This window comes from Halyomorpha halys, unplaced genomic scaffold (genome assembly GCF_000696795.3).
Source record: "Halyomorpha halys isolate HHAL.00 unplaced genomic scaffold, Hhal_1.1 Scaffold45.1, whole genome shotgun sequence".
Taxonomy (NCBI): Eukaryota; Metazoa; Arthropoda; class Insecta; order Hemiptera; family Pentatomidae; genus Halyomorpha; species Halyomorpha halys.
The window spans coordinates 2,174,294-2,200,896 of record NW_027113993.1 but is presented as its reverse complement, the minus strand read 5'-3'; the positions used below and the strand labels follow the sequence as shown (position 1 = coordinate 2,200,896).

Genomic DNA, 26,603 nt, shown 5'->3' with positions numbered 1-26,603 from the left:
GTATCTTTGTATTTTTATTTCTATCATTTTATCTTAACATAGTTTCATTTTGTATCTTTTTAGCCCTGATGAAGCCCTGCAAAGTGGGGCGAAACGTTGGAAAATAAATAGTTGTAAACTATTTTTATTTCTCTTTTGACCGCAACCCTGACCATCTCCCTATATACTAAAGCTATACTGTTTCATTGTATTTCTAAATTAAACAAATTTGTAATATTTTTAAAAATAAATTTTTCTTCCAATATATTAGATTTTACTAACTAAATTTTTACTTCTGCATTATTTGCATTTTATTATAAAATTTAATAATAAAATAATTTCACACATAAAAGATGAATGATTTTTTTAAAGAATGCTCCTTTGTGTTCATTAAATTTAATCCTGATAAAATTTAGAAAACAGCCAATATTTATAAATTATTATATCAAATTACACATAACTACTTACGTTCACATGTTGGAAAATTGTGATATCCTTCACGACAAATTTTACACTCAGGCCCAAAAAAATTTTCTTTACAGACACATGTAGAAACACTACTTTCTGGTTCACAAACCCCTCCTACAGTACCATGAATGAAGCAGGTGCAATTTTTACACTCCGGAAAGCCAAAGTAACCCAGAGCACAAGACTGACAATGGGGTGATTGATAATTGACTTTACATTCACAGTATCCTGTTCCTTCTGCACAATTGCCAGTATAATAAGGTCCATCACACCTGCAACCTAGTACCAATTAATTAGTTAATTAGATTATTGGATAAACATAAATCATTTTGGATAGACAAATTAATTATGAAAGGCAACCTTTTTATTTATGATACAATCTGCATTGTTTAATATTAAAAGTTTTAAAATTGCGATATGTCATGTGCAAGTATAATACCCTTAATAACTTATGAGTCATATTAGTCACAAAACACCAATAAACACCAATAAGTAATTTTGAATGCCACTAACTTCCTAATATATATTATTATCAAAGCCTTTATTTGATTTTAAGATGGGCTAATATTATTCTAATTGGTCATAATCTTTGTTTGGGCAAACAATAATTAAAAAAGTTAAATAGGCTAAAAATCACTTTAAGCTAACAAGAAACTAAAGGTAAAAATAACTTTAAGCTAACTAGAAATTAAAATCCTGAAGAAATTATCGTAGATTACCAATGGGGGTTTTAGGCGAAATCATTCAATTATTGATCAAATATCACAGAAAAAGTTGGAATACAATGGGTAGTTCATCAGTTTTATATAGATTTCAAAAATGCTTATGATTCTATTGACTACCAGAAGCTGTATGATATTTTGATTGGATAGGGATTAACCAAAGAAGTTAGTAAATCTAGTACAGATGTGCATGTCCAGAACGTTTAATAATGTACAAATCGGTAATCATTATTCTGAGAAGTCTGAGTTTTAGAAGATCTTAAAACAAGACAAGGCAATTCTTTATCACCGACCTTATTTAATCTAGCACTAGAATACATTAATAAAAATATGATGTATACCGAAAAGGGTTTAACTTTAGGTGGTAACATACCAGTGGGTATGCTGATGGTTTGGTATTATTGGGTAAGGACAAGGAAACTATAAAACTAAGTTGATAAACTGAGTTGATAAAACAACCCGACTCTAGCAAGGAACTAGGTCTCAAAATAAATACAGATAATACAATATGTATGGTTCAAGTATTTAAATTCTACAGTAACCAAAAAAAAAAATTAAATTGATGAGGAAATAAGAGCGAGATTAAAGATGGGAAATGCTTGTTATTTTTCAATTTCACAACTGCTTAGCTTGTTCCTTCTGTCCAAAAACCTTCCCACTGTTTTTATAGAATATAATTAAATTTAAAAAGTGAGGATCAAAATTAAAACCTAGTAGTTGGAGTACTGGTATTTTGTGCTGAAAAAACTCAGTTCAAATCCTGGCTAAGAACAATAAATTTCCTTTCAATATACAATTAGTAAGATATCAGAGTGAACTGAGGTTTAACAGACACTTCCTGCGTCTGCTCGACTCTAAACGAATTAGTATCTGACTTCAGGCAAGAGATAAATGATGCAGCTGGAACACATGAATGACCTAAGACCAGTAGGTTGAAAATCAAGCATTCCTACCAGTGCCTGCTCCTAAGGAGCTTTATAGAGTATTGTATGACTAATTTGTTTAAAATAATTAAATACAATTTTTATAAACTAAAATGGCTACTAACGTTCACAAGCATCTTTTTGAGTAAGAAGCCTTCCGAATGGCCGGAAATATCCAGCCTGACATCTTTCACAGTTAATACCCTCAGTGAAATCCTCACAATCTTGGCACACTCCACCGCCTTCATATTTGCCATATTTATCCAAAGATAGACTCAATGCATCTACAGTCTCATTATAAATACACTTCCTAGAGTGACCATGACAATTACATTCTGTAAAATAATATGAAAGAGAAATATTAATAAACTTATGAACATTTATATAATGAACATTCATAAACAGAAAATGTCTTTAAATGGAATTTTTATTATAAAATAGTTATTAATCTGAATATTGAATATAAATTGATTTTAGTATGTATTAAATATGTATATAGGTAAATAATTAAAAATTGAAATTTACTGATACTTAAAAATTATTTCAAAGAAACTTTTAAAGTATTTTGAAGGTTAACTCTACTTTCCTTCCTTTACTTTCAGTAAGGAAATGAATAATGTAAAGTTTTAATAAATAGTTAAACCATGAAGTCTTTATTTTATGTATAAAAGACCTACCTTCACATTCGAAGACCTGATTTGATTTTGATTGTCTCCACTTCTTTTGAATCAAATTATCTTTACAGCGTTCACAGAAGTCACCAGTTGTATTGTGTTTGCAGTCGCAAACTTTTTTATTAGTTCCTTCAACAGGAAGACAAACTTCAGCATGTCCATTACACCTGCATCGACCTCCAATATTGATGTCACGAATAGAATAAAAATACTGAAAAAATGATATAAAATTATAATGTTCTAATTATGATTGAATTTCTAATAAAAAAAATATTGAATAAAAAATATTTTGCCTAAATTAATGATATTATTAATAGTATAATTAATATAAACATAAAACAATTTAGCTAATTTTGAAAAGACACAATTTTATGATATAAGTTGAATATAAATTGGTAAAGGTACAATTGATTAATATATAAAATAAAATAATTTTACCCGTCTTGTTACAGAAGGATCTTGGCGAGCGAAAGACATAAGATGCGCAAAGAGGGTTTTTGTTTGCAGAAGCCTTAATCTCACATTAGTTGCTCTGGTCCATTCTTGAAGAACGGAGGAATTGAAAAAATCATTTGCAGAGGGTCTGTCATTTAATAAAGATACAACTATCTGAAATTGACCGAATCATATATTATACATTTTTATACAATTAAATAATGAAAGAATACATTAAAATGAAATAAAGTTCAGACCTCTCCATCTTCTAACGGTATGATTTTTGAATTTCGAGTGTCACATATCACTGAATCGTCCCTAGTAATTGGTTCTAAACTTGCACTTCCAAAAAACCTTTCACAATCACTGCAAAAATATTTAAGGATTAAATATTGGAAAATGATAAAAATTAGATCATTGTATGATTAAATCAAAAGTCACTTTAAGACAGAATGTATAGTGGAATGGAAAATAAATGTGAACTGAATTTTTATAATTTAAAATAAGTACAACCCTAATTGATTAAATAGAATCTATTAATCATATTTGAAAAAATATTGCAGTTGCGTTAGAGTAAAAAAAGACTGTTTCTAAGAATATTTACTACTTTACAACTCATTTACCACATTACCACATTACTACATACCGCTCATTCAAAAATTTTTTTAGCTTAGTAGACATTTTTTACTACGCCAAAGGAGGCATTTCTGCCATTTTGTTTCGTACAGGCCAGTATAGTTTAGCTCTGCCGATGTAACTCCCATCTGCAGTCAAGTCCGCCGTTGCCGCACATGCAAATATGTGATCGCCAGTCATCTCACCGACTCCACACAGGATGCAGTCCGAAGATTTAGTCACTCCTATTCTCTTCAGGTGGTGCCGCAAATAGTCATGTCCAGTAGCCAACCTGAAGCATGCCACTGACACCGCTCTTGGTAAAGTCAATGGAGGGCGCCTCTTAGGATCTAGCAATGCCACCCAGTTCTTGCCCCCACATTCTCTTCTACTCCTTTCCTCTGCTCTTTCAGTGATGGCGCTTTGGGCCATTTCTTTCACCATGTCCATGGTAATAGGAAGAAGCGGCTGTGGTTGGCTAGCCCCTAACTGTGCAAGTCGATCCGCCTCCTCATTTCCAGGTATACCGCAATGGGCTGGAATCCACTGCATTAACAATACTTTAAGTATTTCTCTTTTACATTGTATGGATTTCCGCCATGCGAGAATTCTAGCGTTAGTTGAGGGACGTTCAGACGCTATTGCCAGCAGTGCTGCCCTAGAATCCGACAGCAGAACTATCTTCTTTGCACAGACGTGAGTAATCTTTTCTAAAGCTAAAGCAATTGCAGCTACCTCTTCATCAAAATTGGTAGCGTTTGCTCCAGCAGGTGCTGACAGTTGGAACAGGCTACTATAGACACCTGCACCCGCATTTTTATTTGACTCTGTAGCTGACCCGTCGGTGTATATATGGATCCATTCTGGCTCAGGTTAGTGCTCGGCTATAGTGACCAATGCCACAGTCCTAAGTTCTTCCGCTGGGGTCATGGATTTGTTGATGGGTATTATTAGATCCAGCACTATAGCATATGGACAATTCCAAACCCTTTGTTTAGTCAAGTCAGGCAGAGGCTCTCTTATCTCAAAGTTCAGGCCTAGGCTTGTGATAATGGATTTCGTTGCCTCAATAAATGTTAGCTGCGTTTTTAGTCGCCTAGTATTGCCAAGAATGCTGGCCCAGTAATCACTACCATTCCTAAGCACACGCTCGTAAAGGATGATGGCATTTATTTTTCGCCTATCTTTTCGGTAGCTGTAACTTAAAACCTCAGCAGTTGCTCTCCATTTTATGGCTGTGATTCGTTTCATAAGTCGCAGTCTTGATTCTCCTTTATCTGCAGCATGCTTATATTGCTTAGCCCAGGTTAACTTATCATCCAGGATAAGTCCTGGATATTTCACTTCATGAGTCCTGCTAACAGCCTAATTATCAAGATTCACTCGGAGCTCATGTTGCTTTGTAGAAAGGGTAAATAGTTGGTATACTATCTTTTGCGTATTGATAATCATTTCGTTTTCTTCTGCCCAGCTCTTCAGAACCATTAAGGTATTGTTGGTCCACTTTTCAAGAGCACTGATCCTACTGCTGGTCCCCCAGATTATCAAGTCGTCAGCATACAATAACGCTTCAGTACCGGGTGACTTCTCCATCAATGTATCTATGACGTCATTAATCATAATATTAAATAGCATTGGACTCAGTACTGCTCCTTGAGGGAGTCCCTGTTTTACTTGCTTGAATCCTGATGTGTTTGCCCTATACCTCACAGAAATATGCAGTTGGGAAAGGAATGATTTGATCCAGCCCATCAGTTTTTCATCAATTTTCATAAGGGCTAATTTGAGTATTACCTGATCTCTCCATACTCGGTCAAATGCTGATCTGAAATTAATGAAGACAGCTAGCCTGCTTTGATATTTCTGAAATCCAACCTTAATTGCCTGGGAAAGGCAAGCTATATTCTCTATAGTATCTCTATGCTTTATGAATCCTGCTTGACGCTGTGATAAGCCCTTCTTGTTTTTGTATAGTGCAGACAAAAGTCTCCTCAAAACCATTTTTTCCGCAACTTTACAGAAGGCACTCCTCAGTGCCACTAGAGGATAGCTGTCAAAAGAATTGTGTGTATTACTTTTTTTTAATAATTGGTATGACCTGTGATTTCCTCCAAAGGTCTGGGATGTATCCACTTCCCCATGTTAAATTAATGAATTTTAGAATCACGCTTTTGGCATTTGACCCTATGTGCTTGAGGAACTCTGGGTGTATGCCGTCTATACCCGGTGCCTTTCTCTTGGTAGTAACAATATATTAAATTGATAGAAGTTTTATAATAAACCTGGAATGAATGAGGATGTATTGAATAAAGAAACTTACGCCAATGTATCAGCGAAATATTGCCAGGGTGAATAGGTGACTCCATTATCAGACGATTTTTCAAGTACCCACACTTCTGGTCTAGGAGAAATTCCCATTTTAATGATTACGTATGCTACGTGAAATTCCTAAAAATAAAAAAAAAACATCAATCAACACATTAATAATAATGAAGAAATTAGATAATGCTCTATAAGACTACTTTGGAGTAGTAGTTCCTATGATATTTCCATTTGAAATTTTGTCCGAATATCTAATCAATTCATTTTTTAAAATATTATGAAAACTACTACTACGAGAAAAGTCCAATTAGCTTTAACTTAAGTGCTAGTAGAAATCTGTTCGTCCAGTGATTCCTGAGATATAGTATTCCTAAAATAATTTCACTAACTACTGATTTTTTTGATATTTAATTATAAAATGTTTCTTTATAAAAAACGGTTCCAAGAGAACTATTTAACGTAAACAGCACCATTGTGGCTCATATTTTAGCAAATTTACTCTACTTTAAATGATGATCTATTAGGTTTTCTAGTGTAGTAGGTAGCTATATAGCTCTAAATGAAATTGGATAATATTTTTTAACGTTTGAAACAACAGCTATTTTTCATTCCCCAAACTAAAGTTGGTAGACTCATCAATTTCGCCTAGAAACCATACATAGTTTACATGAAAGTAATAAAAATTAGGGTAAAAAAACTGACTTTTTTGCACTATAGGAAGATGGTCCTGGTAACGGTCAAAAACGTTTTTGACCAACACCCGGACTTCTTCCTACAATAAAAATAATGCAATAAAATTGTAGTAAACGTTATTCCAGCCCATGTTTTAATTACAGTGAATATTCTAATTAACTACTCTACTTCAGTTTTAAAACATGATACCCGATATCATATTTAATGAATTTCATCATTCTTAGTTAATAATTACGACATGGTACCTTTAAATGGTTCTTCTCATCCATCCTAAGGCACATCCACCTTGTTCAATTGTACTTTTTCTTTTTAGTCCTTACGGGCTCTACTATAGTCCTTTTCTGACTAAATGAATTTTTTTTTGTCAATGATCCAGGTATATTCGCCTTCATTTTCTTTATATATTTCTATGTCAACTTAAATGGATCCTTTAACTATAATGGGCCGTCCGTAGCTCTGTATTTTGGCACAGCCTCACCATTCTGAGATCTATTGGCGGTGCCAGTTCGAATCTGGCCTGAGGCGTTGACTTTTATCAACAAGTGGCGGTCCTACAAAATGAAAAACTTGACCCCCAACCATGGTTAGGCAGTATAGGACTCCAGTAGTCTTGGCAAAAAAAAAAAAAAATGGATTCTAATTTCATAAGACTTAATATCATAAGATACCTAATCCTAAGATGATAATCCGGCATGATGGAAAAAATGGCACTGGTTAAAATAATTTTAAAGTTTATTATTAAATAGTGTCATTAGGTAAATATTATTATACTTACAACAGAAATGCCTTTTGTTTTGAATTGTTTATTTTAGAAACATCGTAAACCCTATATTATCGATATTTCCTATTTTCACAATATGGATTCTCTGAAGATAGATGTACATAGTACTCAAAGGAAGGAAACAAATGCATTAACCTAAATGGGGTAAAAACTAATATATAAAAATAAGAGAAATTCATTGTTACGAAAGACCATAAGTCCCGGGATTTGGGAGATTGCTAAAATGAACTGAAGAGATAGCAGTACTGAGGTGAACTTCATATTAGATCAACTCTTTATTTTCCCACTCCATTTGTCTCTGTCAATTTAAAATATCACATTACAACTTACCAATTTCAAATACTATTAACAGTACATATATGTACATATTCGGATTTTCATTATTCCAAAGGTTCAAGAAAAAGTTTTCATTGAAATTTAGTGACCCACAAAAGGATGCTTGCTCAACTTCTGGTGAGCTTAAATTCAAATTAAATAGGAATTTTAATGAAAGACAAAAAGGTGGTTGAGGTTAAACGTAACATCGAAAAAAAAGTAGGCACAAACGTTTTTAAAAAATAAAATATTTTAGTCTGAGACGTTAAAAAAAAAAAAGTGAAAACCGAAAATATAGGATGAATTATTATGGATTCCATATAAATGCTATCCCATTCAAATATCATTGTACAAGAAGTGTTCTACTTTCACCAACTTTTAGAATGATGATTTTATATAATAATTTTTATATCTCATATTCTCTAATATTTATTGTTAACAAAAAATTGCCGTACATACATGAATTAATGAATTATGTCCATTGATTCCCGGGGGGAAAATTTATGGTTGGCAGTTTGGGCCCGCTGCGTGCGGGAGGAGCTTAACGCTTATTCGCCGTGTGCTTGGCCTCTTATTTACCTGATCTCATATTCATTTCAAATATATGCATTATCTTCACCGAGTATATCTAAACCTTAGAAACTTATTTTTGAGGAAAGTTTTTGCAATATACATTACTAGACTTATGAAAGATCTGTCTTCATGAATGTCCTGAAGAAGCACCGAAAAAAAACGGAGAAATGAAGTTTGCTCGATGTTTCATTATTATTTAGATGACTTCAATTCGAGAGATCTTTTCTTAAAATGTTTGAGCAATCACGAACCGAAACAAGTTATTAAATTAATTTTTAAAATGTCAAAGAAAACTCAAGTTTTGTATTTTTAATAAAACAATTAATTTATAATCCTATATGTATCCTTCCTCAAATACTTTGTGTTTTCGAGTTAATTTTAGAAAGTCCAACATTCTGAATCCCTCTCAAGAGAGGAAGAGCTGAAAAATTGAATAAATTTGTGTAAGAATTTCGTTGTCAAATTTACAGAATCCAATATTTTCGGCTCTTTTATGAATTCATATAAAGTCGGGGTCGGGGGTCTCATTTCCTGATGCCTCCCATTGCCGCGGACACCGGAAGACTCCCAAGACGCCGCCGCTGCGATGCAGTCTTAATTATCTATCGTGGCATGCAATATAGAACCTGGACTACCCCTACTACCACGTTACAGCTGAGGACACGCTGGACAGCTACTGAGGAAGAAAGACGTTCTTCCGGACACCTGAAGCGAAGTACATGGTCTTCACCATTTCGCCTACTAGCCTACCTGGACGAGGGAAGTTCCAATCAGACGCAGAAGTGACCGCAACAACGAAACTTCCAATATAGTCATCAGATAAGCCATTATTCTATTAGCCATGAGACCACCCAAATTGATTCTGATATCATATTATTATAGATAAATGATTTAAACTAACCCACTAACCCAAATTGCTCGTCCAGGGAATTAACATTTGAAATTAAGAGAAACATACATGTTCAATAATAACCAGAAAGGTCACACACTTTCAACCTTATATATATGCAAAGAATATATTATAATTTTTTGTACTTTCATGCATTCAAATAATATTGTTGAGACAGTTTTTTTTTTATGTTTTGTGTCATAATGTTCCTATTAACAGGCTTTGAAAAGTCATCTGATCATGAAACAAAATTATAATTCAAAGAAATAGACATTTAAGTGTGATTGATCTGAACAAAAAAAAGTCTCCAAATAAAGATATTTTTGATGGAGGTCAAAAACATCAAATTTATAAATCCTATTTATGAGCATGAATTTAGTTCGAAATCACAGAGCGTAACAAAGGCATGAGATCACAGCCTCATCTCAGATGATATGTAACCCATAGGTTATCCATTCCGCTCATTTAAAACGAGGATACTGGCAACAAAAAAAGTTTATGACTAAGATAATTCAAATAAAATAATAAAAATAATGATTAATCGAATTACAAATCAAAACAACTAGAAAACTATATGTTTTGAAGTAGAGACTCTTATTGATTCTATAAAATTATTACACATTTCATGAACTATGAAAATTATTTTTATTATGTATATAGAAAAATAAATTGGGGGGGGGATTAAAGTTATATATTTAATACCAAATACATGTTTGTTTTTTTTTGTCAAATAAATCATGCTCAATCGAAATTTGGAACCATGGTACAGTTTTGAGGCAAACGCGTGGTTCTATTCGGAAATCTAATTCACTTCAAGCAATAAATGAAACGATTTAATTGCTCCGGGGGTGTATAAATTTATTAAAAGAGTTGGCGGCATAAATAGAAACAAATGGTTATGTGAAAGAGCCAATACCTGCGTAATGCGATAGCTACGGTAGGATTTCTGTGGTCTGACCTTGTCATCAAATACTGGGTTATTAGGAAATTCTTTGGAAGAAAACGTAATTAACTTTGAAATTTAATTTGACTATTTTTTATAATTTATTTTATTTTTACTGTCTAATCAATATCAAAATTTGCAGCTCAATCATAATTGCATTTCATTTTATATTAATTTAAAGGAAAACAAATTAAAAATTGTATGCGATAAAATGGCAATACTTAAACCTAAAATCTTTACGACTCACAATATACTACCGGTATCGAGTAAATGCGACCGGTGTGGCCGCACCAAGTCTTGCGATAAGATAAAATATATGAAGTGAGGTCTACACAAAGGTTCAAAGATCATGTTAAAAGGGTGCGGGTGATAAATTAGAGATGAGGATCGTTGACAATATGTGGACCTCACAGAAAAGGTTTGCATACGGCCTCGCATCAACTAAAGCCTGTCTCGTTATATATTTATCCAATTGATTGTATATCAAAGATAAAGAATGATAAACTTATCAGGAGCAAATTATAAGACTCCTCTATAACCAAAGAACAGTGAGCAGAGTAGGAGCTTCAATAACTTGGAGAGTTTCTGGATTATCGAGTCAAACACATCAAAAACCGTTCCTTAGTTCTTGTCTTCTTCTTGTGTCTCGTACCCGAGGTAGCCACAGTCTTCTCTGTTCGGAGGCTTCCAATGAACAATTCCGTCCAGGAAACGGGTAGAAGAGAACTATTGCTCTATTAATTTTCTTCCAGCCGTTTGAAAATGTAGTACCTGAGGGAAAGTGCTCTCCATCAGATTCCGGAGCTGTTTCTCTCGGCAGCTTGGCGTTCAGAGCGTAACAAGGCGGTGTAGGCTTTTACGACGATTTCATCGATTTCTTTGTTGAAGTATAACTAGAGGATAGGAAATCGATGTTCTTTCCAAGTTCACCGATTTTCGCTAATTAGCCTCCACCTACAGTGAATATTTTGGAAAAACCTTTTGATGCATTCCGATGTTTAATACTCATCAGTTCGACAGAGTACATAAAGTTTCAAGAACTTTGACTGACTGAAAGATGACATTTATTTATTTTTGTTTTTTTACAAGAAAATGTCTCAACATATTGTTCTCAGAAGGCCGAAGCAATAGTGAAAAACAGGAAGTCATAGTTTCGTCCTGTCTATCACAAAGACTAGATCATCAGCTAAGTCGACTGCTAGATCAGTTAACGTCAAAGGAAATGATGGGCCCTACTTCGAGAAGTAACATTTAATATTTTTTATGAAGAAGAAATTTCGTCATTTGAGATAATTTAAAAAGCTTCTTTCACATAAATATTTATTTTAAAATACAATACATACATCACCTACATTACAACCATCTTGAGAAGTAGCAGGTTCATAATATACATAACACAGAATAAATTATCTCTATCTTTTTTCTTATTATAGGAAAGAAGATAACTGGAAACAAAGGATTTTAAAAATCAGCAGTGGTACCTCATAACTTTAAAAAAGTTTAATAATTTAAAAAATAACAACAGGAAAACAAAAAATACTTTTTCTTTTTTTTTTGACATGGGTTTTGGAATAAAATTTAACTTTGTTCAAATTGAATCATTTCACCCCCCCTCTCTCCCTTTTTAAATTTTATTTCTATTAAAAAAATATATATTCTCATTAAAAACCGATCATTCATAACAAACAAAAAAAACATGGTTTATCATGTCTCTTGTCACTTTCATTCAGGTATAATAACATCAACGCACCTCGTCTAGTTAACACATTTATTGCTAAGTCGAAAGAAACACAGAAGTGTCAGAAAAATACCTTGTATTTCTAACTTTTACATTTGTTTTTATTCTTAAAGGAATGCTTAATTTCTCAAGAGTAACTTATAACACTGAATATTATAGAACGTTACTACAAACAACATACCTAATTAAAACACATTATATATACTTATAAATATTTAATATATTGAAACTGTGTACAGAACAGGATTTACCTATAAGGGCCCTTCCAAGTGGTGCAACAAGAAGCAAAAAGAAAATTTATGACGAGTTAAGGAAGCTCTTGTATATAAGTATATGAAGTCAAATAGCCTTAAAGTCGTGATAAAATTAAGAACTGTCATCATAAAGATTATTTTCTTGAGGAAAAATGTCTGACCTACCGCCCTTTTCTCTCTCTATGTTATGAAAAAGGGGTGTCAAAAACTGTCGGGGCTAAGAGCATCCAAACTTTAAATCCGACCATGGTTATAAATGACTATGAAAAATATAAGAAGAATGGTAACATAGAAGGGTTGGGACCGGAAAGAAAAGGGTGATGTGTTATCTTATCTCACCAGTTCCGTCCTCTGATAGTTGTCAGTCATCGCCTACAATAATATAACCCAGCCATAGTTGTTTTATTTTGTTTTAAGAAATAACGAATAATTTAGATTTATTATTAAAGAGAAATCTTAATTATTTTTCGTAATTATAAATACTCAAAGATTTATCGATCCAGAATAAAATCAACGAAACAAGTCGTCAAGACGTGTCCATGACGACACGTTTCTGAAACACGTTTACGCATGCCTAAGCAAAAGTAGAAGACAGAATCTGATAACATCGATAAGTTGTTCTTCAACATCTCGGCCATTCTGCTTCTGAAGTGCCTTCCGATGAAGAGAAGGATATATTCTCTGAAGACTTCGTGACAGCGTTTACGGTATGTCTCGGGAATGATGTGAAAATGTAGTTGTGGGAGAATTTAGCCCATAACTACGCCGGCCTAGGTATAAACCCCACTGGAACTTTTAATCTTCATGAGAACACGAATGAAAATGATCTAACGGTGATTGACTTCGGATAATTTGATGGCCTGGTAGAACTTCAGGCAAAAGAAATCCAAGAAAAAAATTCCCTGAGGTCACCTGGAATAGGTTCCTTAGAGACTGGACCCTACAACTTATGCAAACAGCTTCTTTTATCTGAGGTTAGAAGGAAACTATGAAAACGGCACTTCTCGGAAAGAAGAGGCCGTTAGTAACAGAAGGAGCTGAGGCGTCAGCTTAGTTACCTCTAGTCTGTGACCAGGGGAGAGGAGGGAGTTGAATGAATTTCATTTCGTGGGCCCGCCACTTGGTCCTTTCTCTCCGGTAAAAAGAAAGCTATCTAAAAGTTTTTAAATATTTATATAAAATTTCTCTTGATATAAAAGTAGGGAAAACAAAAAACAAATTATTATCCAGTATGAATCTAGGCCAAAATAAATTAGAATTATGTATACATGTTTTTAAATTGCTTTGAAAGTAATATTGTATTAAAGTATGTTGAGAATTAAAAACAATTAGATGACATACAAAAACATCGGGAGACTTAGGACCAGGAATGAGGACAAGTTTAATGGAGCAAAGTATCTAACCCAATTTTCATAAGTAATACATCTTTACTTTCCATCCTAGCCTTTAAAAGGTTTTTAACTATCCTTGGTGTGCCACACTCAGTAACACGAAATTTAGAACTTCAGTGGAACGATGTTATCCATTAAGTAGCAAAGTGATCCAATTCTACGATAGTAATTCAGAAATGATATCTTCGAAGATATCAAGGAAGCAACATTTATTTGGACAATAATTTACATAATAGTAACTTAGCTATTAATGTAATGATAATAAAGTGAAAACAAAAATATTAAACATATAACATAAAAATATAGAATGGCGTAATCTCAAAATAATGGTTTTCCAATACAGTTTTGAAGTACCTGTCCGACCCTCCATGCTCAAGGCCAGTTTGTCATTACTTTCATAATAGATTTTTTTTTCTATATAGGTTAATAAGCAGTTGAGGTAATAGCAGTGGTTTCGTTGTGGGTAGTATCTTTCTATCCTTATGGATTTGGACAGTTGATAAGTAGTCCTGGTTAATGAGTATCTATAGAAAAAAAAGGAAAATCTACTGAAAGGCCCAACGCAAGGATACTATGTAGGTTTTTCACTATTATGGTGTATATCAGGAAGAATTGCAGGCTGAAAACAATAATTTTAAACAAAACAATCTTGAAATTCACACTTTAAATGTAGTATAACAATTACAGTTATCATCTGGGTACTAGTTTCCAAAAAAGCTCCTCGGCGAAAACTTCAAGACTCACTGATACGGAATGCTACAAGTTGCAACCTTCTCAGTAGAAGGAGCCGTTCTTATAGAAATATGTTTAATCAAGTCAATGATCAATACAAAAAAAAAAGTTTTGTTTCACCTAAAAACTATATATCACCTCTAAAATCCTGAATGATCTATGCTTAACCTCTAATAATTGGAACAGGACTCAGTCGTTGTAATTGTTTTTAATGTTAAACGCTTTTTTATTGTAATTGTAAATAAAAAATTACAATCAAAATATAAAAAATATATGCCAACACAATTTTTGTTTAATGTTCCATTAACCATCTCATTTCGATCTGTATATTCATTAAACATTGCAGTGATTAATCCTTTTCATGGCTCAAACTCCCGCTCACTTAATTTCGGAATATGATAATGATCAAGTGTAATAATTTAATTTTTTTTGTTTAAATAAACTCAGTATGTATTAAAAATATCACCCACGAATCAATAGTAAATATTTAATTTTACTAATAAGTTAACATAAAGGACCACACAAGATTATTACAAAATTTATCATGATGATAGCTCCTTAAGGTAAGGGGTTTTAGATTGTTGATGTGAGGTGTGTTCTATTTCGTTTGTATGTATGCAGATTGGAGAGTAGCCTTCGTTTTAGAGACTCAAGGGTTTGTGCAGAAATCTTCAAATTGATAATTTATAAGTAAATTGAGATGGTGGTGGATGGACGTGGGACGTCAACCGTGCTTTGCAAAACAATTAAAATGATAATAAATTTCAAAATTCCAAAAAATAAACAAACGGCATTATATTCTAAATTGTAATAGTTGGTAAAAGTAAAAAACTTGAAGATGAAATTGTTAATAGGTTATTGGTAGTAATCTTAATTCATAATGATTATCAAGTATCTCACTCTTCTAGTTTCTTGGCATTTCTGTCTTATCTATCATTTCTCCTCATCTTATCATAACAGCTTTGTACTTGCGAGTATCTATTGACATTTAGCATCGCCACTATCCACATCATTTCACTTTTCTGTTCGTTTCACTAGTATCTGAGTTTGGGGGGCATAATCATGTACAATATAATACGATTGAAGTATAAGATTTTTCATAATGGGCATTGTAAGAATTATTTGTGTGTGAGCATTACACCTCAGGATAATGTATCTGTGCGCAAGAAGTGCCTTTCGGAGAACTCGAATTAGAAAATAATAGAGAATTTTGGCTGTTCGACAGATACTCCTCAGTAGTATATTCCTCAAACATTGATGAAAAAAATGTAAGAGAGAAAAATATTGAGGAATTATTCTTATTTTGTTTCATAAAATAAATTATTGATTTTAAAAATAATATTTATATTGCTAACAAATAAAATAAATATTTAATAGAGAAGAAAATAAAATTGAATCATTACTTGAATTAAAGTGGAGTAGAAGTAAGTATGGAACACAATCGAACATTTTTTAGGTTTAGGATTTTATCATATCAGTGACTAAAAAACTTGAAAACATACTATTAAAAAAAAATTGAACAGTATTCCTCAAACCCATAGTGAAAAATCTGTAATATTTTGCCACAGGTCAAATAGTTTGGCCTGTGTTAAGGAGTCCACGGGCTGTGAGGGGTGGAAACACATGTGAAGGCACATGTTGCCACGCCTCCCAAGACCGAGTAGTTCCAGTATGAATTGGAAGCATTGAGCACAGATGTTCCAGAAGAAAGGCAGAGCATTTCAATCTTAGCAGATTATAAATATTTTATTTATACATAGAAATTCAATCATTAGAGACCCTGTTAAGATTTAATGTATAAAAAAATCTTAGGCATACTGTTGCTAGATTCAATGATTTTTTTTCTCTATAATTTTTTCAGAACTAAAGGAAGAAGCATATCCAAAAAATTAAGAGAACTTGGAGTTAATCCATTCAATAACTAATTAATTAATTTTTAATGAATATATAATCTTTGCTACAAACTGTTCTAATATTTTAAGTAAGACTTCGTAATTTTCAGGTGAAATATTTCCTCCAAAAATGATTTATTGACTAAAATAATGATTTTATTAAACAGTTATAGCGTTTCTTGTTTTTCCTCATAAACATTCCAGCCTTAAAATCAATAAATAATTTTTAAAAGATATATTTCACCTAAAGAGTAATGAACAAACATTTCATAATATATTTGGGTCATTAATCAGAGATTAATTCTACTAGGAAGGTCTTCTATTGGTCTAAGTAATAGGACAGTTCAAATTTTGAAAGATGGAATTTCAGAATTTTATCTGTACTCCATTTGTCTCAATTTTGAAATCTTAACTTTCATTTTTGCTTTTACTGTCAATCCAATTTTAAATGTAAGGGGGCCTTAATTAATGGATAGGAATGAGTAATTTCAAAACACTGTATATATATATATATATATATATATATATGCCTGTATTCATTTTTTATTACTTAAGTTAATAAATGTTTAAATAATACAACAGGAGGGAGAGGTAACCCCCAGTTCGCCTAACGGCGGACCAAATTCTATTTTACGAGTTTTACACCTGCTAATTTAATTGTATTAGTCATTGCTCAAATGGTATTACTCTAATTTACATGTATTCTGTAGTTAAGATTGTATTATTTTTTTTTTTTAAATATTGAGAGAGCGGGAAAAAAAAATTGAAGTAATTATCCCTGCATTTTAATTTAATCATTATTCCACCTTATATATATAATAAAATTCTACACGGTGATCACTATAAACTTTTTTACTTGAAGAAGTTTATCGGGGGGTGCGGTCAGCAAAGAACAGCATAAATAAACAAAACAATATTTATTTATTTTATGCCGACGTTTCGACCTGAGTTTCAGGTCTTCATCAGGGATAGTGGCGTGTAAAGGTGACGGGAAGCAACTCATAAATAAACTTTTTTTTATGTAAGAGAGATATTAATTTTAAATAGTAAGTAACATTAGTTTTTAATGTTATAACTAAATACTGTTCGCTAATTTTATTAATTTCGAAACCATTTATGACATAGTTTAACAGATAGTCCAAATCTTTAATGTTATAATTGATTAGTGTTTGTTGATTTTATTTATTTCAAAACCATTCACGACATAGTCTAACAGATAGTAGAAATGTCTTTTATCTCAAGTTGGCAGTGCAAGAGTGAATCTAGTAGCTCGATCGACTATGGCACTACTAACTGCTATGTAACTACTAACTGAAATGCAAGGACTCACTTTTAAAAATGGTCTAAAACAGATTGATAGGTTACTTTTATTATACTATTTAAATCTTATAAAGAGTTTATTTCAAAAGCGTTGATATCATTGAGTCACTAACATTATATATAGATGAGTTAGTGAAAGTAAAACATGGAAACTATCACTTTTAATTAGAAATTTTTAGTTTATTTTACACCTCAATATTTTATAAAACCTGAAATTGGTTTAATGCAGAAATTCAGTGTAACTAAGGTTAGTAGTTGATAAAGGAGTAGAGAGAAGTATCTCAATCCTCGCCAAGACAAGCAGACATCTATCAATTAGCTGGCTCATCACTTTGGTTGCACATTCTGCAGCCAGCGAGAATTCGATAAGCAGGGAACCGAAGTCTTGTCGCGTTCGGTAGTGACTGACCAATAATATTGGTTTTGTTTGTTTAAATTTATTTATTTGAAATAAATGGCTCTCGCAGCCATTTAAATTGGTCTATTTGTATTTTATAAAACTACAATGTTCGCTTAATACTTAATCAATCATTTTCAACATTATAGTTGTAAAAAAAAGTGATCAAATGCCCAAATTAACAACATTGTATAAATTAAATACTTAAATGTCAATCAAAATGATTGAGGAAAAAAACATTTGGACCATATTAAAGACATTTTATCTTCATCCCACATTCTCATTATTAAAATCGATTTTCATTAATACAACTCGCCGAGGTATTTTTTACAATTTATTAAAAATTCTTTCATAACTATTTATTTTACTAGGTCTTTTCTTTTTCCTCGGAGTTTTATGTATAAAATAAATTATTTACTTCTTTTCGGTTGGCTCTTCAGAACTTAGATCTTTGGCCTTCCGAACCATTCTCTCTACCATATCTACGCCTGCCTATTTTGGGCTACTGCTTTCCAGCTCTTTTGCATCTTTGTTGATTTTGTTTATCTATATCGTTTTTCTCCTCTCACGTGGTCTCTTGCCAACTATAGTGGCATTCGTTGTTGTGTCGAGGCGTCCGTATGATGGATTTCTTTGAGCTACATGGCCTACCCATCTTAACCTCCTTGCCTTCATATTACGAGATATGACTGACCGATCTCTTAAAGCAGTTCACCGTTAGTTCTCCTCTTCCATGCGTTAAGGCTTTGATCCCAAATCCCTCCTGACATTGTACTCAGGACTTTCCTTTCAAATCTCTCGATTCTGCTTTTAGGGTACCTGAAGAATTATTGACGGAGAGAAGAAGGCTCTGTTCGCTTTTGTTACACGCTGGTCTATTTCAGTCCGTTGATGGATATTGATGTTATTGAGGAGCCGAAGTATTTGTAACGGTCTACTTTCGGGAACAATTTACCATCCACGTAGGCCATGTCGTTACAGTAGATTTTTTGGCTTACAATCATATACTTCTATATCTTCATAACTTGCAAGCCGATTTCCTCATTACAATTATATAAAACAATGTTTTTTTTTCCTATTAAAATAAACCCCACTTAAAAACCAGGCAAACACAAGAAAGTTGTTAATAATAAATTAAACACGCACACACACACACATCCGAGGTTGGCTGTCTTCGGTAGGCCTACAACTTGCAGATCACAAGACCGAGGTTCTCCTAGTAACTAGCAGGAAGCAAACTGAGTCCATCACTGTCACTGTTGTTCCCTCCATTATGTTATATGCAGCCCGGATTTGGAAAGAAGCGATGGTTACCAAATCATACAGGAGAAATTGGTTTCAGTGTACCGCAGGGTTTCCTTAAGGACGGTTAGTGCTTTTCAAACTGTTTCCTACGAAGCGGTGTGCGTGGTAGCCCGAATGCCGCCTGTGGAACTCCTTGTTGAAAAAAGAAGCAGGCACTATGGACGACGCTTACACGCTTCCAGAGAGGAAGAGCGAAAAATAACCATCGACAAGTGGCAGCAACGGCAAGTTGTATGGCCGCCAGCATGGTGAGGTGGATTTGTGGAATTAGGGCCTCTGTAGAACGTCATGTACGTCGCAATCTTCAAATTGACAGTGCTGGAGGGAGGCACAGTTGTGGTATTCGCAGATGACGTTGCAGTTGTAGTGGCGGAAAAGTACTTGGAAGAAGTCATCTTCATCGCTAGCCAGGCGTTGCTACGGTCCGAGGTTGGCTGTCCTCAGTAGGCCTAAAACTTGCAGATCACAAGACCGGGGTTCTCCTAGTAAATAGCAAGAAGCAAAGTGAGTCCATCACTGTTACGGTGAGTAGGCACGAAATCCGTTCCTAGTCTTGCTTAAAATACCTAGGGGTCATGGTCGATGCACGTCTCCGCTTTAATGTTCACACGGAGTATATAAACGCCAAATTTGCTAAAGTAGCATCTATTTGTCACACGGACCATCAACGTTGGCACATACCCATAAACTTAAATTCGCATTAATAGACCTAATACTAGGAAAACTGAAAATAAGAAGTAAATAAATACTTCTGTTGTTAGTGCAGAACTGCAATAGCACATGCGACAGCTCTGCGTAGTCCTTTGGAAATTATTTTGCTTCTATTAATTTATAAAATTGGTTACCTATATACAATTAGTACAATACAAGGTGGCCTTGAGGTTTTATAGGCGAATACATAATAAATAATAAGTTTCTTGAAATAACAATTGTAAGATTCAATTTACAGAAAATATAAAATAAGTTAGAAACAAAAAAGAATCTTTACGCCTGGCGAAGCATGATGGATGGGATATAAAGCCCCGTGAAAACCATTATATCTGTTATAACGATGGCTAGAAAAATAAAACGAGGGAGGCGGGACTGGACACAGAAGGCAGGATAATAGCCTCGAGGAGCCAATCAGCGAAGACATCCTTTATGTCCAAGGATTATATAAAGAATGTAAAATGTTCCCTTCATGTCGTTGAACTGATATCGTTCCTATCTCGGTGACCCCTCAGCTTCTGATAGTAGGCCTAGTTTAAATTTAACTGTACGATAGGAATCAAAACTGCTACTAATTCATTCATAAATATTTTTCACGATTATTTAATTAAGAATGCAGGTCTATTTACAGAATAGGTAGTAAAAAAAAATTAAACTACATAATAAAACCGGAGCTATACGTGTCTCTAACCACCCACTCATTGACTTATTGATCTTTATATCTCAAACAACAATGCCTATGAACATATTATTATTGAAGTCTTTCCGGATCATTATATGTGCAATAGAAATGAGTTTCATAAAATTTCTACTTTAAGTGGACTTATTAAAAAAATATTTCTAAAATTTTCATTTACTCTGGATGAGAGAATATTTTCAAGGGTTTCATTTTCCTTGTTGAATTCATGATGATTCAAAGTATATTTTAAGGTCAAGTATAAAAGAAACAGTAATTGAAAACAAAATAAATATAATAGGATAACACGGGTAAATATGAAAAAAAATTAATATACATAGAACAAATGAAGTTATAAAAGAAAAAAAAAATTTAAATCTGAAGCAGTTTGGCAGGAGCTCATGTGAGTGAGCTGATTTATAAAGCGCTGTGAATTTTTTTTTTTTTAATTTTCCATTAGGCTAGTAAAATAAGATTTTTATTATGAAATGAAAATTGGAAAGCACGTTGTTTTGATTACTTGTCCGCAATCAGAAATATGTAAAGTTCCCGAAATTATCGTGTGCGAACCGAATTTTTTGTAGTAACAAGTTATCACTAAAAATCTATCTGAACCAAAATTTTCATATTTTAAGAACTAAAGAACATTAAGTTATGCGTAATGTAATAAAGTAGCCTGAGCTATTTAGAGAGATCAAGTTCCCAAAAAGGGAAAATTTCAGGGAATTTCAAACCACCGGTAAGTTTGAAAATTATATATTTTGCCTTCCCCCCTCTCCTAAAAGTCGCTAAAGTTGGGGCAGCAACGCCCCAAGGCACTCCTAGTAACTTGAGAATATCTCAGCAATTACCATCAGTAATAATGACTATTAAAACCATTAATATTATAATTGTACAAGGCCGAATCAAAATAAGATTACACTTATCGATGGAGATAATAGTCCTCTTCTCATGAGCGTGTTATTAGCTGGTCCCCAGGGCGGTCAGCCCTATAAGGGAACGTTTTGCCCTCCCTCCAGGGCGATTCTTATTAAAGGGTCCCGTCGTAACCACTCATGAGTCTATGAATACTTCTTATTCAGTTGCATTTCTGTAGTTCTACTGTGCCACCAGCTTTCATTCATGAAGGGTAAATAGGATATTGAAAAGAACTATTGTTTTTAAAACCATTCCCATTAAGTACGTGTTCTGTATTCAGAATAGGAGTGGGAAATGAGTAACTACAGTACCGTATTCCAATATCTAATAAATATTGTAATTGTCGAGTTAAATAATGGGACAAGTATTCACAAATTTTCCCATTGACACAGAATAAAGTATATGCTTAAACTAACAACACTTTAAAAATAACTGCAAATTAAAACTGGCCTGAAGTATGTCTTCTACATATTGGGGCTCAATGTCTGTTCTGCACCAACTATTTATTACATTTTGCACCTCGAAATTAGAAATTTTTTAGTTGTTTTTTTTTACATAAATTGATAATTTTTCTTACTGTGCGACGTATAAAACAAGTCAATATTTTTAAAAAAATCATGACTTACGCAGATTTTATTCAGCCACTTCTCTTAATTATTTGTCTACACCTAAGTGCTGTAAACTTACTGTCATTTCATTTAATAAATAAAAATTCAACATAAATTGATGATATTGCCCCTTGCGCGACATCTAAAACAAAAAATTGTCAGCCGATTCTCTTAATGATTTACAAACACCAAAGGGGTGAATATTTGTTGTCTTTTCAATGAATAATCGAAAGTTTTTTTGCTAACAGCCTTTTCAATTTCATTACATAATTTTTTTTTTTTTTTTTTAAATCAGATAGATTTATTTATTGATAGATATTACAATCTGCCACACAGTTGTGGGCAATAGGTAATATTGATGAATGATCTCATACATACTAAAATTAAAAAAAAAATAAAAAAAAAAAAGTAAAAAAAAAAAACTGAAATAAAATAAAATAAAAAAAAAACTCTCTTAAAATATATACAAACAAAAGAAGACAAGTGAACATAATCAGACTATCTGTATGAAAAATAAATAAATAAAATAACATAATGATAAAATAATATATACAATATTTATAGAATCGACCTGAGGATCCCTGAGCCTACTCTATATACCCTACGTGTGAGGGGTAGAGCAGAGCTCAAGAGATCCCAACGCATCCCTCTCGCCGCATCACTGGTAATGAGCCAATGGAGGCTGAGCAAGTGCGCTAAAGTCGCAAACACTCAACTTGAGTGGAGAATCTGACCATTGCCAGAACTCCAATTGTCCATTTTTTATTTTAATAAGTCCCTTGGCCACTGCCGTTTCAACCTTCTAGGTGGGCTGTAGGTTTACATAAATTAATGATCTTACCCGTGCTACCATAAATTTTAGCATGATGTGATATAATTTAACTATGCTACCGTTTATTTTTAGGATTTGATTTTAAACATCATTGACCTCAATAAGCGTGTTGAAACATGGAACTGAAATGATTGGCTTGATCCGTCTAATAGTTATCTAGATAAATATTGGAAAGACTATACAACAGAAAAGAGGTAAATTGATGACAAAACTGAATTTCTATAAACCGTTTTTGAGGTAATTTTGAATATTTTTACAAGGAAGCGTAAAGTGGTTAAATAACGAAGATTGGATCTCAGATATTTGCTAGACAGGCTTGTTTTTTCTAAGAATTAAAAAGCTGAAGCTCACAGAATTAGATTTATTTTTCTGCACGATGGGACAGAACTGTGTTTTATTTAGACCGATAAAAATCAACAAATCGTAAAAATCATGTTCTCAAAAATATATTCGAATTTTGAACTTAAGCTAAAGGACCTACTTCATTTTAAAATTTATTAAAGAGTCAAAATATCTTAGGTTATAATTTTCATTAAAATGCCTCTACTCATTAACAATGAAGAAATGTGTTCACTTGATATTCACTATCTGACACTCCCAAGTGTATTTTTCAATTATAAGAAAATGAAAATAACGACTTAAGTTTGCAGGCCACCATTTCGTTTAATGAACTAATGGACTATGTTAATGTTATTAATCAACTACCCATTTATAAAGGCTGAGTGTGCACGGCTGCCATTTTTTATTTCTTTTATTCTAAGCAATCTGAACGATTGAAGGCTTTTTAGAGGCTGATTGAGTGTACTAGACCATTTTGTTAGCATAACCTTAATACAACTTTCCGCAAATTGATTGAAGGGTCAGGTATCCACCTTCAGAAAAACAAAATAGCGGCCGGCCACACGCAGGCACTACCTACCCTTGAATCTTTCTGGTTGCAGAGAAAAAAGAAAACAAAAATGGTGGTCGTACACATTCAGCCTCCATAAGGTAGGTAGCTGAACCTTCATTAGAATGGCGAAGTAAACAAATAGACGGAATGTAAAGAAAAACGGTAGACCAAAAAATGTCGTGCACCCTACTAATTTCCAACTTTCCTTCAAATTTAACAATTTCGACAAATCATTTTTGAAAAATAGATAGGTGAAAGAAAATATGTTTTTGCAAAAGTAAACAAATAGAATCATCACGCAGCAAATCGCGCAATTTCTGAAAATCATTTCAGAATAGAATTGACGGTACTAGATGTCAAACTGCTTTCATTCCAAGCAATACCCTTAACAACTAGACCTGAACAAAAGACACTGGAAGCATTCCATTAGCATTAGAAAAAGACCGACAATCTAAGAAATAGTTCTTCATGATTGCTACAGCTAAAAATGATACTTCTTAAGTTGTACGCCCTTCATTCTTGACATGCGACATACTTTAATAAGACAGTAAATAGTAGGATAATGTCAATAAAAAATATCAGAGAGGTTCAGATAAGAGGATCCTAAGATATCGTGTTCCTGGTCAAATATTTTTATATGTGACGTAACAATACTTAATATCATTATAAATGTAACAGTAAGGAAGATTTATGTAAAGAGTGAATGAATAATTTATTTGGGATATCCTCTAAGTGGTTAGCAATATTTAAGAAGTAAGAGCACACATTGGGGTGAGAGGGCAAAAAAACATTTAAAGCGGGTGAATTACCAAAGCTTTGTTTTTTGTGAAATCCTGAATTATTTCCAATTTTTACTTTCATTTACTTATCTATGAAATATATAGTAAGTGAATGTATTGCGATCGTAAATTTTTTTAATTCGATTTTTCGACGGGAATGCACGTTTTGAGATCCCCTGAATCTAAACAACCTAGTCCCGCAAAATGGTTTATGAACAGCCTATATCAAATACAAAACGCCTGATATTACATATTTATACAAGGGGTGTGAAATAAACTTTTTCGCTAAAATCGACCAATTGGGAGTGTCTCTTTAGAGAATCGAGTTTTCACATTATTTCGATTTTCTTCAAAACTGCTGTAACGATTTTGATTAAAACCGTTTAAAATTTTTCCCTCGGTGAATCAATAAGCAATTAGGTGGTCTTTAAAATCATACATATTTCATCCTCACTGAAATAGACTAACAGGACTTAAATGTCGAATTAAAAAAAAATCGTTCACTAAAGTACCTTTAATTTTGTGTATTCGAAAAAAATAAACAGTTTTCAATGTTAGCAATGTGATGTGATGATGTGAAATTAAGCATTCTCAAAATACCAGTGTTTTCAAACAAAATAGTTACAAATTGCAAAAATACATTTCTTATTTATTGAAATATCTAAAATAGAATATTTAATGTGGGTATAAGAAATGAAATTTTATTTCTTCTTTGAAGGCGAAATTCATTTGTGACACAGGCCTGAGTTTCACATCGCATTAAATATTTTGTTTTATATATTTTTGATAAACAAGAATTGTATTTTATTAATAGGTAATGTTGTTGGCTGAAAGCACTAATACTTAGAGAAAAGAGAATATCGCATTATTTTTTACCAAGCCGGAGGCAGATCTCATTTCAATCTGAAACAGACCTAATGAATTATGTGGACTTGAAGCTAGTTAAATAAGGAAGTTTTTCATAAAGTGGAAAAACTATACTTCAGTAGAAGACTAGTAAAATAAAATTTCAAATAATTCAGGATTTCATGTAATCAAACATTGTTGTTATTCAAACGTGTGTAACGAAGGTAAGTCTCGAATTTTTTAAAGAGCATTATGTCTATTGTAATTAGTGTTTTAATCATTGCTTCCGATTAAAAAAAAATCTGGGACATCCTGTACCAAGACTAATATTTATGTCTGTAACATTTTTAAAAATTATTACAAGTACATCCAGAAATAAAATCTAGAAAGGCTAAATTGTTGAAATATAAAGTGAACTAAATGCTAGTAGATACCTATTATCTTATAAATGTTTATTACTGTCAGAAATTTGATAGAAATAGTAACGGGCCATTTCTAGATGTTTAAAATATAATAAAAATAAAATTATAAACATTTTACTGCACAACCATCTTTTATCAATCAAATCTCGTGTCCTTATTCAATTACACTCTATCTTTTTTAAAATGAAAATAGATTGACTTACACCACTGTAACTTTTTACCATCCCGTTTGTGGTAGATATAGTATAAACCTCATACAATGCTCACTGGATATGTGTAAAAAAATACAAAATCTAAAGATCATTTCTAAAGTTTTTTGAATAAATAAAACATAGTGTAGAAATGTTTTTAACAATGAAAGCTTAATTAACTACCCATAATTTTATTTATCTACTTCGATTAATTTCTGAATAAACTATTTGTGATCTATAGATCTAATGTACGCTCATTATTTTTATAGATAATAACTTGTAACTTTGAGCCTGTCTTAATATAATTTTTCAAATATTATTTATGCTTGTTTTATAAGTTGTTTAAACTAACATGTTTACTGGAAGAAGC

General features: G+C 32.7%; 1 protein-coding gene across 1 annotated transcript in view; it reads right to left on the bottom strand.

Moving 5' to 3' along the window:
• Positions 1-26,603, bottom strand: part of LanA (laminin subunit alpha) — a 105,486-nt gene that overhangs the window by 62,304 nt on the left and 16,579 nt on the right. The window contains exons 3-8 of the mRNA XM_014433930.2: positions 6,137-6,264; positions 3,459-3,567; positions 3,205-3,375; positions 2,770-2,977; positions 2,218-2,427; positions 448-726 (exon numbers count right to left, since the gene is read on the bottom strand). Coding sequence (XP_014289416.1) covers positions 448-726; positions 2,218-2,427; positions 2,770-2,977; positions 3,205-3,375; positions 3,459-3,567; positions 6,137-6,264 — 1,105 coding nt within the window. The remainder of the gene's footprint in view (positions 1-447; positions 727-2,217; positions 2,428-2,769; positions 2,978-3,204; positions 3,376-3,458; positions 3,568-6,136; positions 6,265-26,603) is intronic.